The 24745-nt window shown below is 41.1% G+C and overlaps 1 protein-coding gene across 1 annotated transcript in view; it reads right to left on the bottom strand.

Moving 5' to 3' along the window:
* Window positions 1-24745, bottom strand: part of MGAM (maltase-glucoamylase) — a 97214-nt gene that overhangs the window by 58319 nt on the left and 14150 nt on the right. Inside the window, exons 2-10 of the mRNA XM_053896772.1 lie at window positions 17809-17935; window positions 16115-16212; window positions 8287-8407; window positions 6947-7056; window positions 6242-6393; window positions 5479-5650; window positions 3159-3258; window positions 929-1041; window positions 273-398 (exon numbers count right to left, since the gene is read on the bottom strand). Of these exons, the coding sequence (XP_053752747.1) occupies window positions 273-398; window positions 929-1041; window positions 3159-3258; window positions 5479-5650; window positions 6242-6393; window positions 6947-7056; window positions 8287-8407; window positions 16115-16212; window positions 17809-17935 (1119 nt within the window). The remainder of the gene's footprint in view (window positions 1-272; window positions 399-928; window positions 1042-3158; window positions 3259-5478; window positions 5651-6241; window positions 6394-6946; window positions 7057-8286; window positions 8408-16114; window positions 16213-17808; window positions 17936-24745) is intronic.

The following is a 24745-nucleotide window of genomic DNA, read 5'->3' as shown; positions in this document are numbered from 1 at the left end:
ATAAATAAACATCAAAAAAATTTTTTTAAAGAAAAACAGAGACAAACATATTGCCTCCTAACTCCAAAATTGTGGTCTCTACTATTTCCTACTAAAAAGAACTAGTTCCTTAAAGGAATGGCTAGCCCAACAAAATGTCTAGCCTTCTGAATAGATAAAAATCTTTGTATTGTATATTTAAAAAAAAATTCAGGGGGAGACAGTATAAACAGTTTTATTTATTCCCCAAGGGAATTCCTTCATTACTGGAAGATGTTTAAAGCCTTACTTACATAAGGAAGCTGTGCGGCACGGTTTCTCTCCACGACTTCTCTCATGCTCTGTAGGGTTCCATAATCATACCGACTGAGATGAAATCCAAGTGCCCAGTATGAGGGAAGGGCTGGCCGTCCAATGAGCTGATAGAAGTATGTGAAATAAAAGTTAGCAAATACTCTATTTTTTAAAAGTTTTATTTATTTTAAGAGAGAGAGAGAGAGCAAGTACAGGAACAAGAGAGGGGCAGCAAGAGAGGGAGAGAGAGAATCCCAAGTAGTCTTCATGCCTAGTGGGGAGCCCAACGCCCAGCTCAATCTCACCACCATGAGATCATGACCTGAGCCAAGATCAAGAGTCAGGTGCTTAACTGACTGAGCCACCCAGGCACCCCGCAGATGCTCTATTTTAAACAAAATTTGTAAGCATTGATTGGGTGGCATAAGACATATTCCATTTCCCAAGATACCATTTCCTAATGTTAGAATATTAGTCTATTTTCCTAGCCCCTTTTATAAATCATTGAAGGTAGGGTCAATTTATAGTTGCAGATTTACAGCAGCAACTTATAATAGCAGATTTTTTGTGACTCGTGCTTGCCTATTAAATTCACTTTTCTTTGTACTATTTAGGATTTATTTCCTCAGTCATAATCATGATATCATAAGTTTACCTCTAGATAATCTTGAACAACTTGCTCTGGAGTGTTTCCCAAAAACACATAGAAGTCGAGGATGCCTCCGATGGTGCGGTAAGTGACAGCTGGGGCGGGCTGGAGGGCAACCTCTTGCAAGATTAAAAGCGAAAAAAATATATATTAGAATTTACTCTAGTTTTAATTACAAAGTTTTAGACTGCAGGATCCTCAATCATCTGAATATTAATAAAGTGAATCCAGTGCCTCAAATTTTGTATACAAAGAGGCACACTTCTGCTGATCGAGTCTGCCCTCACAGCACGGGAAAGGCAACGCATTTGTTCTGAGAACAGATCTCAATAATTGGTGATTAGAGTGTCTTCACTCCCTATGTCAGGATTCAGGCTTTCATGAAAAAGCAATCAATTTCTTGAAAGAGTCCAGATAAGCCACCGTAGCACAGAAGTTATTTCAAGCTGAAAACATTTGAGTTTCCGAAACCCCTTATCAACCAAAAAGCAGGGCTTCCAGAATAACTCGCTTGTCATAAATTCCCACCCCTGGAGAGACAAAACTTCGGCACCACACCCAAGCAGACGTCGTCACAAGAATATTCTATCTTCCCACTAAGGGCTCATTATCTTTCCAAAAAGTCCTTTGGTTTTTCATAAGTGTCCTTTCTTCCCCTCCCATTTATGTATCAGGGTAGAATATAAGCCCCAAGTTCTAAACACCCCTCTGAGTTACTCTTGGCTGAGCATTCTTCTGTATTCCCATGTTGCACATGTAAATAAACTGTCTTTTCTCTTGCTAGCCCATCTCTTGTCAGTTTGATTCACAGGCCCCCAAATACCACACTGATGAGGGCAAGAGGACAAGTTTTTCTTCTCTGACATTCACAGCTACAAAACACATTGCTCCCACCCCATGCCCCATCATCACTGCAGCTATGGAACCCAATTAGATACACTGAGGTACTAGCCTCAGTTAATCTCACATCAAGCAGAAGCCAAGTTAAAAAAAAAGTCAGAGATTATAAATTCAAAATCCCTCTAAGCCCCAGTCACTGTTCTCAGAGGCAAAGTCTCCCCATAGCCTTGGTTTGCATTTAGGAATAAAAGAATAAAAACATTCAAGATCTACTGAAATGTACTCTTCGGTCACAAGAATAACTCACATGGAATATCTAGGATCCTGGGACCTTTCCCTTTAAGCCTCACTCAACCTGTTTTCTGGTTCCTTTCAACACCCTGAAATAATTGTACAATCCCTGCACTAACTCAGTCTATTCTTAGACGATTAGGTATCTTAGAATCATGTTAGGTCACCTCGAGTGGGTCTCAAACAATCGGTAGTAAAGGATCAGAGCTTTACTTTTTAATTTGCAATTCTTTGCAACCTGATGCTTTTGTAAAATAGTGTGAAAATTAACAGGAAAGGGTTCATGCATGCCCTTGGATGCTACAGCAATGTTTACTTTCCATTTCTAGACTCAGTTTGTGAATGAGCGGTGGGCCATGCTTTGAGCAGCTCTTATCCGGTCCATTGATTCAGTTGAGAAGAGGGTAGGGATCAATACCATCAACCCTGGAAAATTCTAACACATCTCCTCTTCCCATGTAGTGATTGATTCATGACCCCTGAGATCCACTGTTACTGGTACAAGCAGAAAAAAAAGTTGGGAACCAATGATCCAGTCTAAACCTTTAAAGATGGGGAAGCTAGCAGACTTCTTGGAGTCCTATGATGTTACAATGTTTTTTCTTAAACAAACTGATCTTACCGTGGATGACCTTGCCACTCCACTTCACCTTGCTATCTTTGGATTATCTAAATGAAATATTCACTGCCCAGTTGTAGCTCCCTGGTTAGGCCCTGCTACTGTCATCGTAGGCCCAGGGCAATTGGCTGTTTCCTACCAGAGTTTATATCAACCACTATACTGGATGAGTCTAAAGAAGGAAAAGAACAAATTGGTAGAAACTGCCTCTGAGTAGATTATAGAATAATAGGCTTAGTTGTTCTAACTCTATAATAGAAAAATATTCCAAAAGAGGCAACCAGATTCAGGAAAATCATAAGCTAGGAGAGAAAGCCTTATTCGTGGCTACCATACAACAACCGGTAATGAAGTAGGGAAGAGACGATCAGAGAACATAGCCCCTGAGCCCTGGTTCAGCCATTCCTAAAGGGCTCCACTGCTCTTATCACAGGCCTGAAAATTGCTCTTATGCATTCTTTCATGAATATTCCCTTAGTTTTTTACCCATGGCATTGCTATTCATCAGAAACACTCCAAAGGACAATCCGCTAGCATCTTCAAGACACAGGAAGAACGTCTGTGTACCATACAAGTTAGTTCCATCCTGCAGAAAGAAAATGAAAAATAAAAATTTACCATCTAACAATCTAAACCGCAAATGGCTGGAAATGACCTAAGAAATCAGTGTTAATCATGTGAGTAATTGACAGGGACCTCAAGGTCAAAGAAGAGACAAATCTTTTTTTTTAATTTTTGTTTTTTTAACGTTTATTTATTATTGAGAGACAGAGAGACACAGAGCATGAGCAGAGGACGGGTAGAGACAGGGGGAGACACAGAATCTGAAGTAGTAGGCTCCAGGCTCTGAGCTGTCAGCACAGAGCCTGACGCGGGGCTCGAACTCACAACCACCCAGGCACCCCAACAAATAAATCTTTAAAATATCAAGTTTAGGGGTGCTTGGGTGGCTCAGTGGGTTGAGCATTCAACTTCCACTCAGGTCATGATTTCACAGTCGCGAGTTCGAGTCCCACATCAGGCTCTGTGCTGACATCTCAGAGCCTGGATCCTGCTTCCAATTCTGTGTCTCCCACTCTCTCTGCCCCTCCCCACTCATGCTCTGTTTCTCTCTCACACACAAATAAATAAAGATTAAAATAATAATAATAATAAAATAAAATATCAAGTCTACATTTAGTTGATGTCAGCCAAGTGAATTATAGTTCTTTTATTGAATGAGCCAGCTATGACCATTTACCTAGTAGAAATGTGAAAGCCTGTGATATCTGTTAAAATGTGGGAGAACAAGAATTTGGAAGCTGTAGTTCAAAAGGTCTCTTCTCTCAAAGAAGCTTAACCTAACCACATCTGCAAAAGCTCCATCAAGCCTTAATATGAATCAAACATCTTTCTAATGTACAACTATATCGAGCTCTACTCAAGATAGCTGGTCTTCCAGTCTTCAGAACAGTAGACTTGAGAACTTAAGCTGATTTTCTAAGACTTTAGAACAGTAGTTCTCAACCTGGGCTGCATCCTAGCCCAGTTAAAATAGAGTTACTGTGGGTGGAGAGTTTGTTAAATGTCTCCAGGTGATTCCAATGTGTAGTCATGCTTGAAATCACTGCTCTAGAAAAGCAGTTCTCAAAACGGTGTGCATAGAAATTACATCGGGGGCACCTGGGTGGCTCAGTCAGTTAAGTGTCCAACTTTGGTTCAGGTCATGATCTCGTGGTTTGTGAGTTTGAGCCCTGCATTGGGCTCTGTGCTGACGCTCAGAGCCTGGAGCCTGCTTTGGATTCTATGTCTCTCTCTTTCTCTCTCTCTCTGCCCCTCCCCAGCTTGTGCTCTTTCTCTCTCTCTCAAAAATAAACATTAAAAAAAATTGAAAGAAATTATATATGAATGTTAGTTAAATGCAGTTTTTTGTTTCTTGTTTTTTGTTTTTTAGAGAGAGGTAGAGAGAGTGCACATGCAGGGGGCGGGGGGTGGGGGAAGAGGGAGAGAGGAAGAAAGAGAATCCAAAGCAGGCTCCACACTCAGCACAGAGACCAACACAGGGCTCGATCTCATGACTCTGGGGTCATGACCTGAGCCTAAATCAAGAGTCAGATGCTCAACCAACTGAGCCACCCAGTAACGCCTAAATGCAGATTCTAATTCAATAGATGGAAGAGGGAGCTTAGAGCCCACATTTCTCACATGGTGATGCCCATTTGAGTAGCAAGGATCTGAGGGTCTTCATCAGATAACCATCACCAGTCATTCACAGATGGATGAGCTGCTTTGACTCATCACCTTTTCTGTCCTTCTGATAGGCATGTGGTAGAACAAGGGCATGGGCTTTCCATTAGACGGGCCAGGGATGAGATCCTATTTTTGTTACTTCAAACTTTTTTTTTAAACATTGGGCTATTTCTGAGCCTCAGTTTCTCACCTGTTAAATGGAATAAATTCGACATATGTTTTTGGAGTTCTTTCGGTAAATAGAGATGCTATATAGCAAGAATCACTTAATCAATCATTTCAATGATCTCCTTTATCCAGACTGTTCTAGAGACTCTGTATCTATAAATTCCTTTAATTCCTATCACAACCCTATGAGGGGAGTATATTCCCCCCATTTTATAGATGAGAAACTGAGGACCCGTACTGGTAACTTGCCCGGAACCACAAAACTGGTGAGTGGCAGGCAGTGTCAAAATGCAAACCTCAACAGCCTCACCCCAGAGTCTCACTCAACTATCATCCTACACTGCTAGCAGTGACTGTCAAGGATGAGTCTATGACCTTCAGTGCAGAGGGGGCCATCCTGAGAGCTTACCCCATTGGGGATTGTGTCCCTGGCAAACATGGACCAGGTCTTCCAATTCATGTCATGCCGGTACTGTCGGTGCACCTGTTCTCCCAGACCATACACGTTAGGACTGGGCAGTCGGGTGGAGAACTGCAGGAACTGATCGGCAAACAGGAGGGGTCCGATGCTTGAGTCCAACCTAGACGTCGATGCAAAATGCAGGGACAGGTGGGCAAGTGGAGTGGAAAGGACACGACCTCTTAGAAAAGTGTCCTCTATGTTTTGATGACTCAATATCCCCTATTTAACTGGCCCCATTTGCCCTTCTGTGATTTTTTCCCATAGATGCCAAGAGATCAGGACTTCTTTTTCCCTTAGACACCCTACTGCGTGACCAAAATACTATTCTTACATTATAATAGATGTTCCGTAAATAGTTACTGGTGGACACATGGTCGGATGGATGGAGGAAAGGGGGAAATAAAGAGGAAAAACTGAGCACACAGCAGGAAAAATGGAAAAAAGGACACAGCCCAGTGCCTGGCCTATAATAAGTGCTTAGTAATAACCACAACAACAAGAAAAGAAGGGAGGAGGAGGAGGAAGAGGTGGAGGAGGGGGAGGAGAGAGGAAGGCGGACAAAAGTATACATTTGGAGACAGTCTGTTCACCAACAGTGGGCTTACAACCTTCAGGAATGTGAAATGCATGTACCCTTCTTCCTTAGGCTTGCAAACCTCCCTCCCCCCGTCCTTCCTACTCTGATCCCCAGAAGGTTTTCAAAACTTACAGGACACGATTATTGCTTCTTCTGATCACGTTGATGCTAAATGGCTGTTTGGAGACAACAACCTCATAGGTCAAAGGAGAAGCAGCATTTCCTTTGAAGGGTTGCACATGTTCATGGGGCACTTCGTACCTGTCCTTGCTCTGGTCGGTCAACTGGCCAGAGACATGAAGGAAAAGAAAGTCAAAATGGAAACTTCTCAGTATTTCCAAGATAGAAGCCTCCCTACCAACAGCAGTGCTCCCCAATGTCTATGCTCACAGTACTGAACTCAGGAACTGATCCAAATGGCATTATGTCTGAGGTAGATGTACCCATTATATTACCAAGTCAAATGGTTAACACTTGGGCAGAAGTTAGTCTTTTGGTAGAAATACACATTGTAAGTCTACAGAGAAGGACTATCTCTAGAGTTTGCACAGCTGTGATAATTCTTTCCTTTTTCCCTCCTGAATACATTTCACATGGTCTCAAGGACACATATATGAAAGCCAAGTTTTACCAGTTGACTCTATAAAATATATTCAGGAGGCAGTCACACTGAAGGAAGGCAACAGATGCCTTCAACATATAGGTACTAGGTAAGAATAATGTCAGTAGAGAAAAAAACCTCCATTAGCAGCATTGCCTATTTTGTAGTAACTGTGGTTATCAGGTAGAGAACAAGGACATTTCAAAAAGATGTTTAAAGAATAAAGAAATCACAACCTTAAAGTGGAAACGGTTGGCTGTCTGGTATTCTGCTGTGAGAAGGACACTGTTGACATCATTTCCAAACAGGGATGGAGAAGGCAACCTGTCCAACTGGGCTGTGAATCCTAGTATGTAGAGGGGAAAAGGTTTACATAGCTGTCTGTGTAAACTAGCAAACAATAGCTAATACAAATTAAGCTTTATGTCAAACGGACTGTCGGCCTTTTTTTCTTAAAAGGGAAGAGATAGATTTACACCTGTCATACGCACATATTACCTTGGGCCAGATTGTGAATCTGGGTACTGTCACTTCCCTCTAAAACTCATGCCTCTCTTACAAAATCTGCTTGAAATCTCCCATGCAAAGGCCTAATTCTCTTTCAATCAGTCCATCAGCCATTCTGTGTTAATCATATACCCTTTGCACACTTGGCCTTCGATTTATATATATATACTCTGTTCATTCTCAGTTATTCTCATGTTACATTACAGGTGATCATATACACTGATGCCATGTCCCATGTTCTGTGATAAGGCAGGTGATAATTGAGACCTTATTAGTAAAGGCCATCAGGCCAAGAGCCTTGGAGGGGCAACGTGCCCCTTCCTTTATGCTAACAGCCTCCCCAAAGTAGTCACCCTCTGTTAACCTCCAGAATGTTCCTTAGTATCCCTACATTTTAGGGTGGGAGAAAGAAGAGAAGGTGTTTAGTTCATAAATACTGACATTGACATAAAATGTGTATGAAATTGTAATTGTTTCCATATCAGCAAAATCACGTTATATTAGAGTTGTAAGCAGTCTCAGAGGTTACTAAGTTCAAACCCCTCTCTTTAAAAGTTAGAAACTTGGGGGCGCCTGGGTGGCTTAGTCCATTAAGCGTCCGACTCTTGATTTTTGGCTCAGGTCACGATCTCGCAGTTCATGGTTTCAAGCCCTATGTCTGTCTCTGTACTGGCAGTGCGGAGCCTGCTTGGAATTCTCTCTCCCTCTCTCTGCCCCTTCCCATTCGTGCTGTCTCTGTCTCCAAACAAACAAACAAACAAACAAACAAACAAACTTTAAAAGTTAGAAACTTGGGGGCCAAAGAGCTCACAATATTTGTACAAGGTAACCAAGGGACATAAAGGTAGAGCCAGGAATAGAACACGCCTTCTAACTCCCAAGATTGGATTTTTTTTTCTTGATGCCGAAAGGGATTGTCACCCTTGCCTTAGAGCAGTGCCCACTTTCTGTCACCTGCAGTCGCGTGGCTGTGCAGGGTGATACTCTGCATGCCACTAAGGCTTTCCTTTGCTGCAAACAGAGCCAATGTCCAGAGGATCTGGAGCTCCTGCCTCATTGTCTGGCTTACCTGCATTTGTTTTTACAAGGTCACCCTCCATTTGATAACCATGGCTTTTAGAATAGTAGCACCAGGGCACACTTATGGTCCCCTGCGGTCTCCAGCAGCACCCACGCTGATCACATGTGGCCTAAAATAAGAGATTTGTCAAGTAATTTATAGAACATTATCACTTACAAATAAAATTTCAGCTTGTGGTATCATTAACCTCGCTTTACAATGATATTTAGAGACATTGTGCCATATCTCAGTCAATGCACACCTTGTACTCAAAGACTAATTTTTATGGCCAATGTCCTATCCTGCTAGTGTTATTATATAATGATATAGGGAATGCAATGCAGTCCCATATCTGCCATCACAACAAAACTGATAAATTTATTTAAATATCCTAAACTACAATATAGGTATATCACCAGTAACCCAAAATTACAAATGAAGCTTCATTTATACTGGTTTTGTTTTTTCAGAAAAAGGACCTTGCTTTATTCAGAAGCTTTGAAATCAAATCAGTTTTCTTTGACTTTTAAACACATCTATTGTGTGTGTGTGTGTGTGTGTGTGTGTGTGTGTGTGTGTGTGTGTGATGTATATGGATGGAAAGATAGATAATAGATAGATAGATAGATAGATAGATAATCTCTCAACGTCCCCAAAGGTAGAAAGTAATTGTTCCTTGAAACCCAAATACAGTCTAATTTTTAGTTAAGAAAAGTGCCTGCCTTATACCACAATTAAAGACAGAATCCAGTGGAGACTAAAATGAATGCAATCCCTTTCTCACTTCAACTAATTTATTTGAGAGAAGCAACCAAGTTAACTATAAACAAGTACAAAGAAACCTCTTCCTCTTGAGTGTGAACTAGACCTAGTGACTTGTAACTAATAGAATAACACAAAAATAATGGGATATTGCTTCTAATATTAGATTACAGAAAGATGATGTCTCCTGTCTTGCTTGCTCTCTTTCCCTTGCTCTACTGGAGCCCTCACTCTGGGGAGGCGAGACGTATTGTGGATGGAACCATATGGGAAGGAACTAAGGGAGGTCTCTGGCCAATGGCCTGCTAGGAACTGAGGTTCTCATCCAGCAACACTGGAGGATCTCAATCCTGCCAACAATCACATGAATGAACCTGAAAAGTATTACACCACAGCCCCAGCAGACACCTTGATTGCAGTCTTCTAAAAGACTTTGAGCCAAAAGCACCCAGCTACATCAAAGCCAGATTTGTGACCATAAAAAAAATGTGAGAAAAGATTGTTTTTGTGTTAAGCCATTAAATTTGGGGATAATGTCACAAAGCAATAAATAACTAATACATCCTACTACACAGATTTTACAGATGAAGAACCTCAGACAGACAGAGGTTCACAGAGGTGAACTGACCTGCCAAAGGTTACTTAGTTAGCTATTGAGAAGGCAAGGACCAAAACTTAGTTCTCTGGTATCCGTTGCCTTTTTCCTATACGCCCGGTTGAGTTTCTGTTAAGCACGTTGCCAGGAGAACATGGCCATGCTTTGTAAATGATAAGACAAAAAGCACTTGCTTAGATATATGAACAATTAGATCTAATCACATGCTAATTTTTTAAGTGTATTTATTTACTTTTGAGAGAAAGACAGAGTGTGGGGGAGGGGCAGAGAGAGGGAGACGGAGGGTCCGAAGTGAGCTCTGCGCTGACCACAGAGAGCCCAACTCAGGGCTTGAACCCATGAACCACGAGATCATAACCTTAGCAGAAGTTGGATGCTTAACCAACTGAGCCACCCAGGAGCCCCCATGCTTATTTTTATGTGGATACCAATTTAAGGAAGGGAAAACTGTCTATCTGCAGACAGTATGCTATGGGATCGGGGTCACTGCAAACCCAACTTCCATCAATAGTTTTTTTTGTTTTTTCCTTTCCAAGTCAACTCAGATGAAGCCTCGGTGCATCAGGAAAAGAGAAAGGTGCTGAAAAGGGCGTTAAACAGAATGGTTTTTGCATGCTTCCCAGCACTTAATGTCTTCATTGAACTGGAAAGGGTAAAGATCAAAGAATTGGCTGCAGTAGCCAGAAAAGTGAACAGTCTCTGTTGGCCAACTTGAAAACAGCAGTTCCTGCAGTGGAACCAAGCAGTCACGAGAAGCAGAAAGAGAAGCCTGATGCACATAAATAAGAAAGTAGAAAGGATGTGAAACCTAGGAAAATAGTTGTAAAGAGAAGCTATGAAAACTGATGATGTGAATAGGATTGAAAAACCCTAAAAAGAAGAATTAGATCAAAGACACGAACGTCCTTTAAGTTGGATGTGAGGATTTAAGTTTAAGAGGCACTGACAAAATAATAAAACACGTGTAACTTCCAATACAGAATTAAAAGCTCAGGGGAAAAAATCCTCGATGCAAAAACTAAGGAAAGAAAACATGCAGGTGGGGGGTGGGGTAGGGAGCCGGTAGGGAGCAGGACATAGAGAAACAGAACCAATGCAAAACACAAAATGAGACCTTAGGAAAAAATGGGTTAGGTCAAATATCATGTGCTTTAAAAACTTAACTTAAAAGACAAAAACAGATTAAATTTACAGAAATAAATTCAGCGATGACTGCTTAGAAATCAATTCAGCTGAAATGCCACACCTAAAATTTAAGCTCACAAAAGTACATAAAAGAGGCAGAAATAGGTTATGTGAGTAGGATGCTACCCAAAAGCTAGTGTCACTTTAGCAACACCTGACAAATAGGCCTCAAGTAAAATTGCACCATTAGGGAGACAGAGTCACGAAATAATGACAAAATGCTCCAGGGAGATATGACATCACAAACTTGATATGCGCTGAAGTTTTTTTCACATATTTACAGAACATATGTACAGAAAGGTTTTAAAGACTCTAACGAGGCAAAACTGAAGAAGATAGTACAAAATGGAATATTTTTAAAGAGGCTCCTCAGTAATTAATGGACAAAGTACACAAAAAAAGGAAAGATGTGTCCACTTAGTTTACTTTTTACATGATGGATATATACAGGCTCCTGCACCAACACAAAGAGAACTGAGGTTGACTCAGAGATGGTGAGAAACCAGATGCTGAGGACTGTTGAAGACCTGATCAAGCTCTGCTCTACCCAAGTCCTCACTGAGGTCTCCCCCAACCTCGATGTTTCTTAACAATTAAAAGAGTGAACGAATGGAGCGCCCAGGTGGCTCTGTCAGTTGAGCATCTGACTTTGGCTCAGGTCATGATCTCACAGTTTGTGAGTTTGAGCCCCACATCGGGCTCTCTGCCGTCAGCACAGAGCTTGCACTTCAGGTCCTCTGCCCCACCCCCCCGCCCCTCCCCTCCCCAAAAATAAATAAACATAAAAAAGTAGTCTTTAAAAAAAAGCAAGAAAAGAAACAAAGAAGGAGATATTTTACACCTAAATGAGACATGAAAGAAAAAGGAAAACTAGGGCCCAGCTGTATCCATAAACACAAATGCAAAAGCCTAAAAGAAAAAGGACACACAGCATTAAAAACAGAACTTAGCAATATATTAAGTAATGACCAAGTAGTGTTCCTTCTAGAAATACACAGATCTTTTGATATTAGAAAATCCACTTTTGTAATTCACCACAATAACTTATTAAAGAAAGTACACCTTATAGTCATTTACATTCACCAGCTCTTCATGATAAAATTCTTAGCAAACTGGAGTAAAAAGTAACTTCCTCAGTTGGATAATGGTTATCTATCAAAAAACTACAATAAGCATGTTACTAAATGGGAAAATGTCAAAAACATTCCCTTTAAAAAAAAATATTAGGTGACTTCTAGAATTAAAAGTATATTGAAGGTCTCAACAACACAATAGGCCAAGAAAAAAAAGATACTTTGTAAGATGGAAAAGAAGAAAGCCAAGGGGCACCTGGGTGGCTCAGTCAGTTAAGCTCCCAACTTTGGCTCAGGTCATGATCTCATGGTTCATGGGTTCGAGCCCTACCTTGGGCTCTGTGCTGACAGCTCAGAGTCTGGCCTGCTTCAGATTCTGTGTCTCCCTCTCTCTCTCTTTCCCCATCCCCTGCTCATGCTCTGTCTCTGTCTCTCTCTCTCTCTCAAAAATAAACATAAAAGAATTAAAAAAAAAAAGAATAAAGCTAAATTATCATGATTTCCAGACATAATACTGACTAGGTAGTATTTTTTTTCCTCTGAGACTCACGGATGGGTCTCCTGGAGCTCATTCTCTCCCAAAATGTCTCCCAAGAGTACTCCATGTGGTTTCACAAATAGATGCATAGGATTCCCTCTCGTTATTGGGAGTGAGAAACAAGGGGGTCTACAACAAAGAATCATCTGAAGGGAAATCTACTATTAGTTCTTTATAAGTAACTCTGGGGGAGAGCAAGAGATAGGAGCGATAAAATGGTACAGCAATGGCCTCAACACTGGAAACTTCTGCTAGTCTGGTGTCATATTCATAATTTCATAATTTCTTTCCTCCATACAGCCATATACTTCCCTTTAATTTGTACATTATACAAATACATCATTATCCATAGACTCGGCCTATCAACAACAGTGCAGAGCAGCATATCGTCACGAGGATACTTAAAACATCCAACAAAATACCAAAGATATACCTCCTATGAAAAAACAGACCATTGAAAATACTCCCAGAGCATTTTTCTCCAGCTGAGCTAAAGAGGAGTGGGCAAAGGGGGCGCCTGGGTGGCTCAGTCGGTTAAGCGGCCGACTTCAGCTCAGGTCACGATCTCACGGTCCGTGAGTTCGAGCCCCGCGTCGGGCTCTGGGCTGATGGCTCAGAGCCTGGAGCCTGCTTCTGATTCTGTGTCTCCCTATCTCTCTGCCCCTCCCCCGTTCATGCTCTGTCTCTCTCTGTCTCAAAAATAAATAAAACGTTAAAAAAAAAAAAAATTAAAAAAAATAAATAAATAAATAAAAAATAAAAAAAAGAGGAGTGGGCCAAGGAATGAATGCCAAGGTCATGGATTAATTTGGTTGAGCACAATATATAGAAAAAAGCAAAGTCCATTTTATTGAGCTATGATCTTGATACCCCAGAATTTGTTAAAAGTTTTTTTAATAAAACACCAAAGAAACATTCCTGAGGCAGTAATGACGTCCAAAGTTCAAGAACCAATGACAAGCTGGGGTGTTGTAGGAGAGGGAACGGACTTAGGAGGCCTTCGTCTTCTAGTGGGCTTCCGAGCAATGAGGCTCCTAGCACAGTGTAACGGGGTCGAGTGAATGGGTGTGGGTCAACTTTCTGCGAACCTAGTGTGCCAAACATCCTGCTTAGGTGCAGCCTATCTAGCTCACAACTTCCCATTCCTATGAACAAAGCAGCACATTCATGGTCCTCTCTCATCAAGCTCTACTCTACCTTCCAGTCTCAGGCATTATCTTCTCCCTGGCACCCACCCCGTATCTCGGCCATACTGGACCATTTGATACGCCACGTGTGTGCCCCACAATTTCCTCTTCCGTTACTTTGTTTACATGCCTCTTCTATCTCGAATTCACTTTGCCTTCCTCCCACATGTGTCAAAATCTTACTCATCTTTAATTCCATATTGTCACCTTCTCCTTTATAATAATCTCTTCTATTCCGTGGTCCTCATCATATTTCTTTTGTATCTTATGATCTGTTGTTTTATATTCCAGTTATTTATTTATGCAGCTTCTCTCTTCAAAACGAATGTATGAAAAGAAAAATATTTAGTTTAATTGAACCTATCACCCAAATGCTGAACTTTATGACACGTGGCCCTCTACCAGAGTGCTCTGGTTCTTCTTTATCCCTGATATCTTCTTTTTCCTTTATTCCTGCATTTTACATTTTTTTCTTTGTTTCTCATGACATGATTCCATTCAGCCTGAAGTGGTTCGTGGCTCCCCGCTGCTGTGTAATCCGTCAAAACTCAACTTCCTCTATCTGAGTTCCAAGGTCTTCTAAAATTTAAATCAGCCTTTTCTGTTCAGCTTCATTTCTTCCTACTCCCAGCAGGCAACTCTCTTTTCTAATCCAAGAGAAGGCCAAGGTCATTTCAGCCAGGGCAAGATGCCAGATGAAGGGGACTGAACACTATGATAGTCTTGTTAAGGGAGGTTGGCCTAACTGGAATTATTTCCTACCTTAGCAGGCTTGCTGTCCAGGCTGCTGCCCTTCAGTGCTGTGACAGCTGGTCAGAACATTGCATTGTCCTGTCCAGGGGATGTCCTGATCCTGAGCTATCTACCAGATTGGATCTCTCTCTTGCCTTCAACACAGCATCTGGACTTCCTGACTAGTTTTACCCCATCACTCCGCTCCAATCTTAGACATCTTCTCTAGGCCAAGCTACTTATCCGGCTCTGGTTCCCTTCTCTGCCTTAACTTCCCCCTCCCCTCAACCCCAGTCCATCACATCTCATGGCGGATCTCGTCGGTTTCTATGCTGTGTTGCTTCTCACTGACTCAGCATCTACGCCCAGTCAGTCAGTCAACACCAAAGGCTCAAGTTGTAACAATTCCCACTTTCCATAGTTCCCATGTACGTGACTTTGCCATGTTATAGGCTGAATTATGTTGCCAAAAAAGACACGTTGGAGTCCTGATCCTTACTACTTCATCTTGTGACCTTATTTGGAAATAGGATTGTTGCGGATGTAATTAGTTAAGGTGAGATCATATTGGAGTAGATTAAGCTCTTAATCCAATATGCCAAGTATTTTTGAAATGGGAAATTTGAGCACAGACACGCACACAGGGAGAAGCCATGTGAAGACAGAGACAGAATTGGAGTGATGTAGCTACAAGCCAAAGAATGCTAAGGATTGACCACCACCACCAGAGGCTAGGAGAGAGGCACGGACAGCTTCTTCCTGAGAGCCCTCAAAAGGAACCAACCTTGCCAGCATCTTGACTTGGGACTTCTAGCCTCCAGAAGTGTGAGAGAAAAAAAATAGAAAAGAAAAATGTCTTTTGGTACTAGGACCTTCAGATAAACCAAAACAGCCATTCTCAAGAGCATCACAGATTAGCCCAGTATACAAACAACAGGATGGCTGGACAGACACACGAGAGAGTGCCACACGCCCAGGCATCACATGCAGCGGGCATCCTATCTGTGCCCGATACAAATGTGCCGTTTGACATCAGTGGACTTCACTCAGATGGCTGCATTTGGCTGTCATTCATTCTCAATGTGAAAAGCGACTGACGCAGTGCATACAATGAATTTTATAATCATAATATTCAACAGGACTTCAGCAGATGATCAAGAAATACTGCCCCAAGGTAAATACCGAGATGCCAGCGCTATCTTACCCTGGTATTTGTTTTCATCCATCCCAAACATGGCTCTTAAAACTTGGTCCTTATTTTAAATAATGTTTTACGCATGTGTATGACTTTTTATTGTAGATCCTAGATAACCTTTCGGAATCATGACAGGAGAAAGAGAGACAGAGGAAAGGCGAGAAACAGAGGCAGTAAGAGAGAGAGAGAGAACCAGTGACCAAGCAGTGCTGTGCAGAAAAAAGACAAATCGATTTTTAGTATAAATAAGTCCCAAATGTTGCATGGGACATCCTTATACTAAAAATGCATTCATGGTTTATCTGAAATTCATATTTAACTTAATCTGTCAACACAAAGGAATCTTCTAGCTCTTCTTCTCCCAAAGCTGTACGGCCATACAAGCATGGATACAGGATTCGTTTGCCTGAGGCACCAGTAGCTACAATGTAAGCAATTCTCTGGGAGCGACACACAGATAACGAACAAACAAAACAACAAAAATAAACAACAGCAGAAACTACCCACTGGCATAAACTCTTAAGTGCAAACAAGATCCATAATTCAAACCTTTGTTGGTGGCTGGTCAGGGATGCAGTTTATCCGTTCCACTTCATTGACCACTGGGCACTCAGCAGAACCCGGGGTGGTACTCGTTGTCTCAGGATCTGGGATATCCCACAAACAAATATAAAATGCCCATCAGACAGAACTAATATCACAGGCATTCGGTATCGTCACAGTTCTCAACGCCTCCAATGGTATGAACTCCGCTGATTGGGCTTCACGCTGATGTCCTTGAAATGTACACTTTCACTTTAGAAAGCTTCATTTTGTTCTAGCCGACTGTATTTACTAAGAACCAAATCCACCTTCTGCAGTCTGGGGGTCAGGAGACTATAGCTTGTGGGCCAAATCAGGTCACAGCCTGATTTTTAAATAAAGTATTGCTGGAACACAGCCACACCCATTTTTTTAATGTATCATCTCTATCTGCTTTTGTGCTACCATGGCAAAATTAAGTAGTTTTGGCAGAGACCGTATGGCCTGAAAAATCTAAAGTATTAAGTATCTGCCCCTGAACAGAAACATCTGCAGACTGCTCTGGTCCTTTATTTTCACCCCCAGCGGCTGGTTCACAATAGGTTTGCACACAGGACATGTCCAGTGTATGTGGTTGTCTTGAATGTCACTGCCCTAATTATCATAACCTCAATTCTGGTGGTTCAGTCAATGGGCGTTCATTCCCTCAACATAGAATACTTCTGAGTGGTGACATACTTATGTAAATATAAAAGCCTCCTATGACAAAAAATGTAAAGGGAGGCCACCAGTCTAAAAACTGGCAGTTAGGATCTGCCCAAGTGCCTTGATTCAGATTTAAAACTCAGTCAAATAAAAAAAGACACATTTATTGCATTCTAAAATAAGGAAGTCAGATTTATGTAGGTCACTACAATGTTAATAAGGACATTAAGACAAAACAGTGAGGCTTTCCATTAGCTTTCATTTCTTTTCCAATTCAAAAGTGGTGGATTAAGAGAACTCCATATTTGTGCCAGTTTCTGCATAAGGATTTTGGTTCCATCTTCGAGATCATAGGATCTTAAGAGTTGAGCAACCTTTGAGATCATTTGCTCTAACTCCCCACAAAAGTAGAAATTGTCAGGGCTGGGATGGAGGTAGGAGGGGCAGAGAAGTCTTCTAGCCACAGACTAACCTTTCATCACTTGGTTCATAGAAGCTGTTCCTAGATGAACCACTCAGCACACTCCAGCCCCTCTTTCAGAGTAAGACAGCTCAATAAACTTTTAATTAAATAACTCTGGTAGTTGTTATTTTTTAAAGAACAGAACTTTGGCCTAAAATATTTTAATTGATTATATACTTACCCGATTGCCTTGCACATAAGGGGTAATTAGTTAATAAGGGTTAATTAATATTGTTAACAAAGTTAGAATTATTCAATGCAATTCAGTAAATTTATTTCAAGAGTCAGCTGTGGAATCCTGCACTGCGTTAACTGGGAAATAAAAGTATCACCTTAGGCCTACAGAGAATACCTAAGTGGCTGCCACAGTTTCAGTCAGGGACTCACTGAGGCACATATCACATCCCCCTCCCCCTACACACACATAAACTCACACACTCACACATACTCACACCAGTGTATAGGACAGCATCACTTCCCTGCCATTTATGAGGTTACTGCTCTGACAAGGGCAACGAACGCACGGAGGGAGAACACCAGAGTTCCTTGTTACCTTTAGATTCTGAAGAATCCATGGCTGAAAGCACAAACAGAGGAATAGTGATGATAAACACCACAAGCAGAAGAACACTGAGCATAAGCTCCAAACTCGTGAAATATTTCAACTTCTTTCTTGCCATCTACAAAAATAAGGAGGGGGGGAATTTAAGATTTGAGTTTTATTTAATTTACACCTGGTAATTTTTTAATGGCAAAGCTCAAATCTAAATCTAACATAAATAATATGAGTAACTCACAAACCCTTATGGATGTACCCATCACCTGGATTAAAAATGACCAATTCAGGGGCTCCTGGGTGGCTCAGTTGGTTAAGTGTCTGACTTCGGCTCAGGTCATGATCTCCCAGTTCATGGAGTTTAAGCCCCGCATCAGGTTCTGTGCTGACAGCTCTGAGCCTGGAACCTGCTTCGGATTCTGTGTCTCCCTCTCTCTCTCTGCCCCTCCCCCACTCATGCTCTGTCTCTCTCTGTCTCAAAAATAAATAAATGTTAAAAAAAATGATCAAATCATGGCCAATCTCATTTTGTCTTTTATTTCCAGTTACTTCTCTCCCTAACTTAGGATTATTTTGAAGCAAATCTTACTTAGATGGCTTTTAATCTGAAAATATCTAAGTATTGGGGCACCTGGCTGGCTCAGTTGGTGGCACGTGAGACTCTTGATCTCGGAGTTGTGAGTTTGAGCCCCATGATGGGTGTAGAGATTACTTAAAATTTTTTTCTTTAATATTTAAGCATTACAAATAAATTTCATGAAAGCCAAATAACTTACTGTTGTTATACCAAAAATATTTAAAAAATAATTCCTTAATCAGCAAATATCTAGTCAATGTTGAAATTTCCTTCCTTGTGTGATATTTTATAATTTGTTCTACTTTCATCAGGATGCAAGCAAGATTTATATATTGTAATTGGTTTGTGTCTGTTAAACGTTTTTTAATCAACAGGTTTGTTCTGTTGATTTCCCCACAATCTGGATTTTATAGATTGCATCCGCAAACTAACAGTTTCTCTACTCTTACATTTCCTGTAAATTAATGATCAGATTTAGAGTTTTGACCAGATACAGGTTTGATTTTCTGGCAAGAATGGCTCACAGCAGGAGACACATAAAATCTAGCAGATTCTCCTTTTGTCATATTAATAGCCATTGGCGAGCATTTCTTAGATCCATTATTCGATTAGTTGTGACAGCGATACTATAATTCTACCATTCTTTATGTACTGGATAAAATATTACTGTAGAGAGAAATTTCCCCTCATCTATTACTTGGATCATAAAGGTTCAGTGCATATAGGAGAGGTAGTATCAACATTTGACTCTATTTCCTGGCTTTCAGAAGGAGTTGTTGCCCTAGCAACCTCCAAAGAGGACCAGTGAGAATATTTGTCCAATATTTTTATGAACTCATGGATTGAAACACATCTATACTAACACATTGATATTATTATCATTAATGCTCATTTTTCCTCATCTTTACCCAGTGGGAGTCTCTTCAAGTTGGTTGCTGGTAGTCTTTAATAGTTTCCTTGTCTCTGTTATGACTGATGACCTAGGCTCATTTTGCACATTTCCTGCCCCCAATCTCAAATCAAATGTCTCTGAAGAGGCTTTGTTCTTTTCAGTGGGAACAATATTTAGAAACCACAGTTTGGATGAGAGCTGTTGAATTCTACAACTGAATATAACTGATGGGTCATCCTGACCAGGTGGCTATCTCTGAATTCCCAGGGAGAATGGTCAATTTCAAACAAATACAGAAAGAACACATTTACCTATGCCTAAATTTGTTATAAATCCTCACTAGAGATTAAAATATTTTGCCCAGCAGTTTAAAGCAGATGTTCAGCATTTGGAATCTCTGGGGTTAAGGCCTAGATACCTGATTTAAAAAAAAAAACAAAAAAACAACTCCACAGATAATTCTGATATGCAAGTATGTTTCAGAAACAGTGACCTTATTATAGGCTTATAAACTGTAATAAACACATTTTATTAGGCAAACTCTATTAAGAAATGGTGTCCATGAAGTTAAAAACTAGAAGTGGAGCCAATAGCTACTCAAGCCCCTTCGTTTTATGCATAAATAAACTAAGGCACAGTAAGCAAAGTGCCTTGTTCAGAGTCACATGGTCAAGGACTAGAACCAAACTTTCCAAACAGCTGAATGTAGTTCTCTGTGGTTACTGTACCTATCCTGGCAGCTCTTGGTGGGTCCCTCATGAATAGAATATTCTTGAGCTTACCACAACCTCGATCTTCAAAACTCACTTCAACCTGTTCCTGTCCCCTTCTTCCAATCCACTCTTGATCTCCATCAGATTCGACTCAAGGTACTGCCTTCCAGACCGTAAAGGACTTGATACCTATCAACTGATGGCCACTGTAAGCTGTCTTGGAACTGAGTGTCCTTCTCCTCAATACATCTAACTTCCAGAACTTCCTACCAGAGAACTTCCCGCACAGATGGTACCCTCCCTCTGTGGAGTCTGAGGCAGCAGCTTGTGATCCCCAGTTCAGTGCTTCCTACCAAACAAACTACATGCTGGAGACAACCATGAAGCTGGTCTTGTTGGGGCACTAATTATGGACAGTATGTTAAGTCAGAATTTGTGTCTTAAAGATTCATAGAATTCAAACTCTAAATCCTTCATCTTCAGAGGTCGAGCATAAAGTAGGCTTTGAAATATCCTCTCACTAATAAGGGAGGACTAGGCAAAGTCATCCTCACTCATTCAACCTTGTCATACCAGGGGAAGATAAAGGGAGACCTGTGCCCTGAGAGCAGCTGAACTGCTCTCGGGATGGATACTGACGCCATCGGTCCAGATATGGAGCCCAGCAACATGGCAAATGTCCTAATAAAAAATAAAATACCACCTACCCTATGACCCAGCAGTAGCACTGCTAAGAATTTACCCAAGGGATACAGGAGTACTGATGCATAGGGGCACTTGTACCCCAATGTTTAGAGCAGCACTCTCAACAATAGCCAAATTATGGAAAGAGCCTAAATGTCCATCAACTGATGAATGGATAAAGAAATTGTGGTTTATATACACAATGGAGTACTATGTGGCAATGACAAAGAATGAAATATGGCCCTTTGTAGCAACATGGATGGAACTGGAGAGTGTGATGCTAAGTGAAATAAGCCATACAGAGAAAGACAGATACCATATGTGTTCACTCTTATGTGGATCCTGAGAAACTTAACAGGAACCCATGGGGGAGGGGAAGGAAAAAAAAAAGAGAGAGGTTAGACTGGGAGAGAGCCAAAGCATAAGAGACTCTTAAAAAATGAGAAAAAACTGAGGGTTGATGGGGGGTGGGAGGGAGGGGAGGCTGGGTGATGGGTATTGAAGAGGGCATCTTTTGGGATGAGCACTGGGTGTTGTATGGAAACCAATGTGACAATAAATTTCATATATTTAAAAAATAATAATAAAAATAAATAAAAAATAAAATACCACATTCTTAAGAGTATGTTGACAAAGAAACAGGAACTAAAGGAAGGAAGAACTTGCAGTTGTTAAAGCAGGAACCACCATGACTGGCACTGTCACTGGGTCTCTGAGCAGGTTCCCTTAGACCAGAAACGCACAGACCACGTTTAAGGTTTTTTCCTGACATGGAGCTAAACACCATGTGCATGTTCAGATGAGGATTCTGCCTTGCAGGCAGTCCTTTCTAGAAATTTCCCTCGGTGCCTCCATTGTGGGACTTTGTCCCTTGCGAAGGACAATTTTCATTCTGGCTTGAGCTGTGGCATCAGTAGCAAGGAACATAACTCCCCGGTCACCCACTCCACGTTCTTCCCAGGGTTACCCCAGATGCCACTGCATTTACCACCTCCTTCTTCTGACCCGCTACTACTATTCTCTTGTTATTCTCTCTTGAACACTAACTAAGTCGTATCTTTTGGCCACTTGTGTAAAATTCCAATGGCATTTTATTAGATAATGTTTGCTGTCTTTGAAAGGGAAAGCTTGACATTTCATGCCATTAGCTGAGCTAAGTTTTGAGAACCACAGCAATATCCTATCTGTTGACCTAAGACAGCAACATCCTACTCAGGATGTTGCATTCTATATTTGCAACAATACTGACACATGAGAATGACCAGGCTAATTTTCTATTTTACCAGTGAAAGAAGGACTGGGGGTCTATGTGTTCATATGACACCCTCCCAAGGCTCAGGACAAGTCCACGGCACAATTAGGGATCCTGACTTCCACCTTAAGGATTGTCTTTATGACCTCACTGCCTCTCAGGTAAAGGGCACACTCTGTCTTTCACATTTTGGGTGAGAATGTACATCTATAGACACAGATACAGCACTGCTTCAAAAGCATGAGAAACTCTGTAGAGCCATACTATAATGCAGAAATGTGTCACTCAACAGACAGTGCAGCTGATGAGTTACAATCAATACATCACGCAGAATGGAAAAAGAAATTTCCCTGTAAGGTCCCACATAGAAGCAGGGAACGAATCCATTGTCACATTGGATGGTGTGATGGAATAGTTTCTAAAATGAGTTTCATTGATCTAACTAGTTTCTTGTACCCCCTTAAGTTATAGGAATGAATTGCTCCACGTGCAAGGCCAGCGGTTTTGAGGCTTCATGAGTTTGTAATGGCTGCCGTTACTTACAAGATGAAATGGTATCATCTGTAGTCTAAATCTTTTTTTTAGGTTTATGTATTTATTTTGAGAGAGAGAGAGAGAGAGTAAGTAGGAGAGGGGCAGAGAGGGAGGGAAAGAGAGAGCATCCCAAGCACTGACAGTGCCTGAACCCCAAAACCATGAGATCCTGACCTGAACCAAAGTCGGATGCTTAACTGACTGAGCCCCCCAGGCGCCCCTATAGTCTAACTCTTAATAATCACTCTAGCTAAGGTTTTGGGGCTTCTGTATTCCAGGTATTTTCCAAACATTACTAGTCATCTTTGTAATCCTGAAATACAGGTATTATTCATCTCTATTTTATGAGCAATGAAACAGAGGTCAGAAAGGTATAAAACTTATCAGCAGTGATAAACAGTAGAGCTGAAATTCACTCTAAGTCTATACTCCAAAGGCATGCTTCTCTTCATGACTACAGCAAAACCCACACCCTCCCCCAACCCTATCTTCTACACTTACAAGAATCGTGTTTCTTCAGTTCAAACAACATCTCCTCTGGGACTTAAAATTAACCCTTCCTCCCTCTCTTGCTCCCAAGCAATCTATCTGTATCTATACTCATAACTCTGAGGACAATCTGTCTTCCTCTCCTAAGTTTTAAGCTGCTAGAGGCCAGTGAGTGAGAATATCTCACCCCTCCCTGAGTTATCCATCTCAGCCTGACAGTCAGAGATACTGACTCCCTGGTTCTGTTGACAGGTTGGGGGGAAGGGGCACTGGTAGAGAGTCCAGGACTGGGCCATTCTCCTGTTGAGAGTTGCCTCTTTTGGGAATCCAGAGCCCTTTCAGTTACCTAATGATGCCACCATCATTTTCTCTGTGCTCTATGATGGGGAAAATGTTGGGAAGAATTCCACAGTGCCTCATGGGATGCCCCTGGCAGGTGCTCTAAATGAGTATTTGCTGATTCAGGAGCAAGACTGAGTGCAAACAACACTATAAGATGCTCTATATCACAGGTGCACTTCAGGGACCTCATTCCTCTTTCCTGAGGGATAAGGGAGGGACAAAATGAGAAACCATGCACCTTCATCCCAGGAATCTTGCCAGTAACCGCAGGAATCCAAATGAAAAAAAGAAAAAGAAAGAAATGGATATAAAAAATAATATAAATTGGAATGCAGTTATTTATTTTACAAAAGGATCCAAGTCAAGGTTTCTTTTAATCAACCATTTTTGAAGTATTAAAGAGAGGTAATCAATATCTCTAGGGAGGTTTTTTTCAGAATATACAGCCATTCCCTCTCCATATGAACTTTGTAACTATTTTTCATATGAATAACAGCCTTCATATGAGTTGTAAACATAAAAAAGAAATAGCTGGAAACCGTCTCTTTATAAGGAAAACATACATTAGTAAATCCACTTTCTGGAAGATAATGCTCTTCACAGCCCGTTTATTAAGTCCAACCATAGCTGAACACTGGTTATACCCCTCTGCTGCTCTATCCTCCCTACTCTTAGCTCAGGGCCCAGTGATCTCTCTGTGCAGAACTGCCTCCAACTCTACAGACCCCTTTCCTCAGGCTGATTATGAGCTGAGATAGTCTCTGCTCTGCTATACCCAGCACAACGGTCATGTCTGCTTTTCTTTTTCCATTTTGTTACAGACTCATTTCATTTGGTACATCTTTATAAGAATATCAGTGGAAGTTTGGAAAGGAAAACAGGTAAAGTCATATGATCCGTCTACCATCTTAAACCTTTCTGGGTAGGTTTTAAAAGTTCCCCAAATGAGTTTGATATTAAGTTCCCTCCACTACTGTTTTAAAATCACGTTGGGAATTTTGAGTTTATCAGTGTATTTAATAATATCATATGACACTATCTTATAGGGTGGGAGGAGGAATGGCAGGTATAAATTGAGGACGGTGAAAAATGGGACAAATATTAAGTTGGAGACTGTAAAAACAAAAAACCAAATAACACATTTGGAGGGAGTCTTAGGGGATGGATGGTCCCTTGTGAAATTATCAACCCCATCAAAACACCCCGAGTATGTCAATGTACCCTCTCTACCCCCAGCTCATTTGTGGTCAAGCACGTAAGTTTTCTGAAGGTGTTCTTCCCAAAGGTGTGTCTACTTCCTTAGACACACCCTTTTCTTCTCCTTTTCTTCCTCAAAGTGTGAGCTCCCAGGACACAAAAATTATGCCTGCTTCTTCCTCTTTATTTCCTTAAGTATCTACTGGTAGAATCTGCATAATCAATACTTATTGATCAACAATATTTTACTCTCT

Source organism: Panthera pardus, unplaced genomic scaffold (genome assembly GCF_024362965.1).
Source record: "Panthera pardus isolate Hobbes unplaced genomic scaffold, ASM2436296v1 HiC_scaffold_8, whole genome shotgun sequence".
NCBI classification, from domain to species: Eukaryota; Metazoa; Chordata; class Mammalia; order Carnivora; family Felidae; genus Panthera; species Panthera pardus.
The sequence above is the reverse complement of the archived record's forward strand: the minus strand, read 5'-3'. Positions and strand labels throughout refer to the sequence as shown.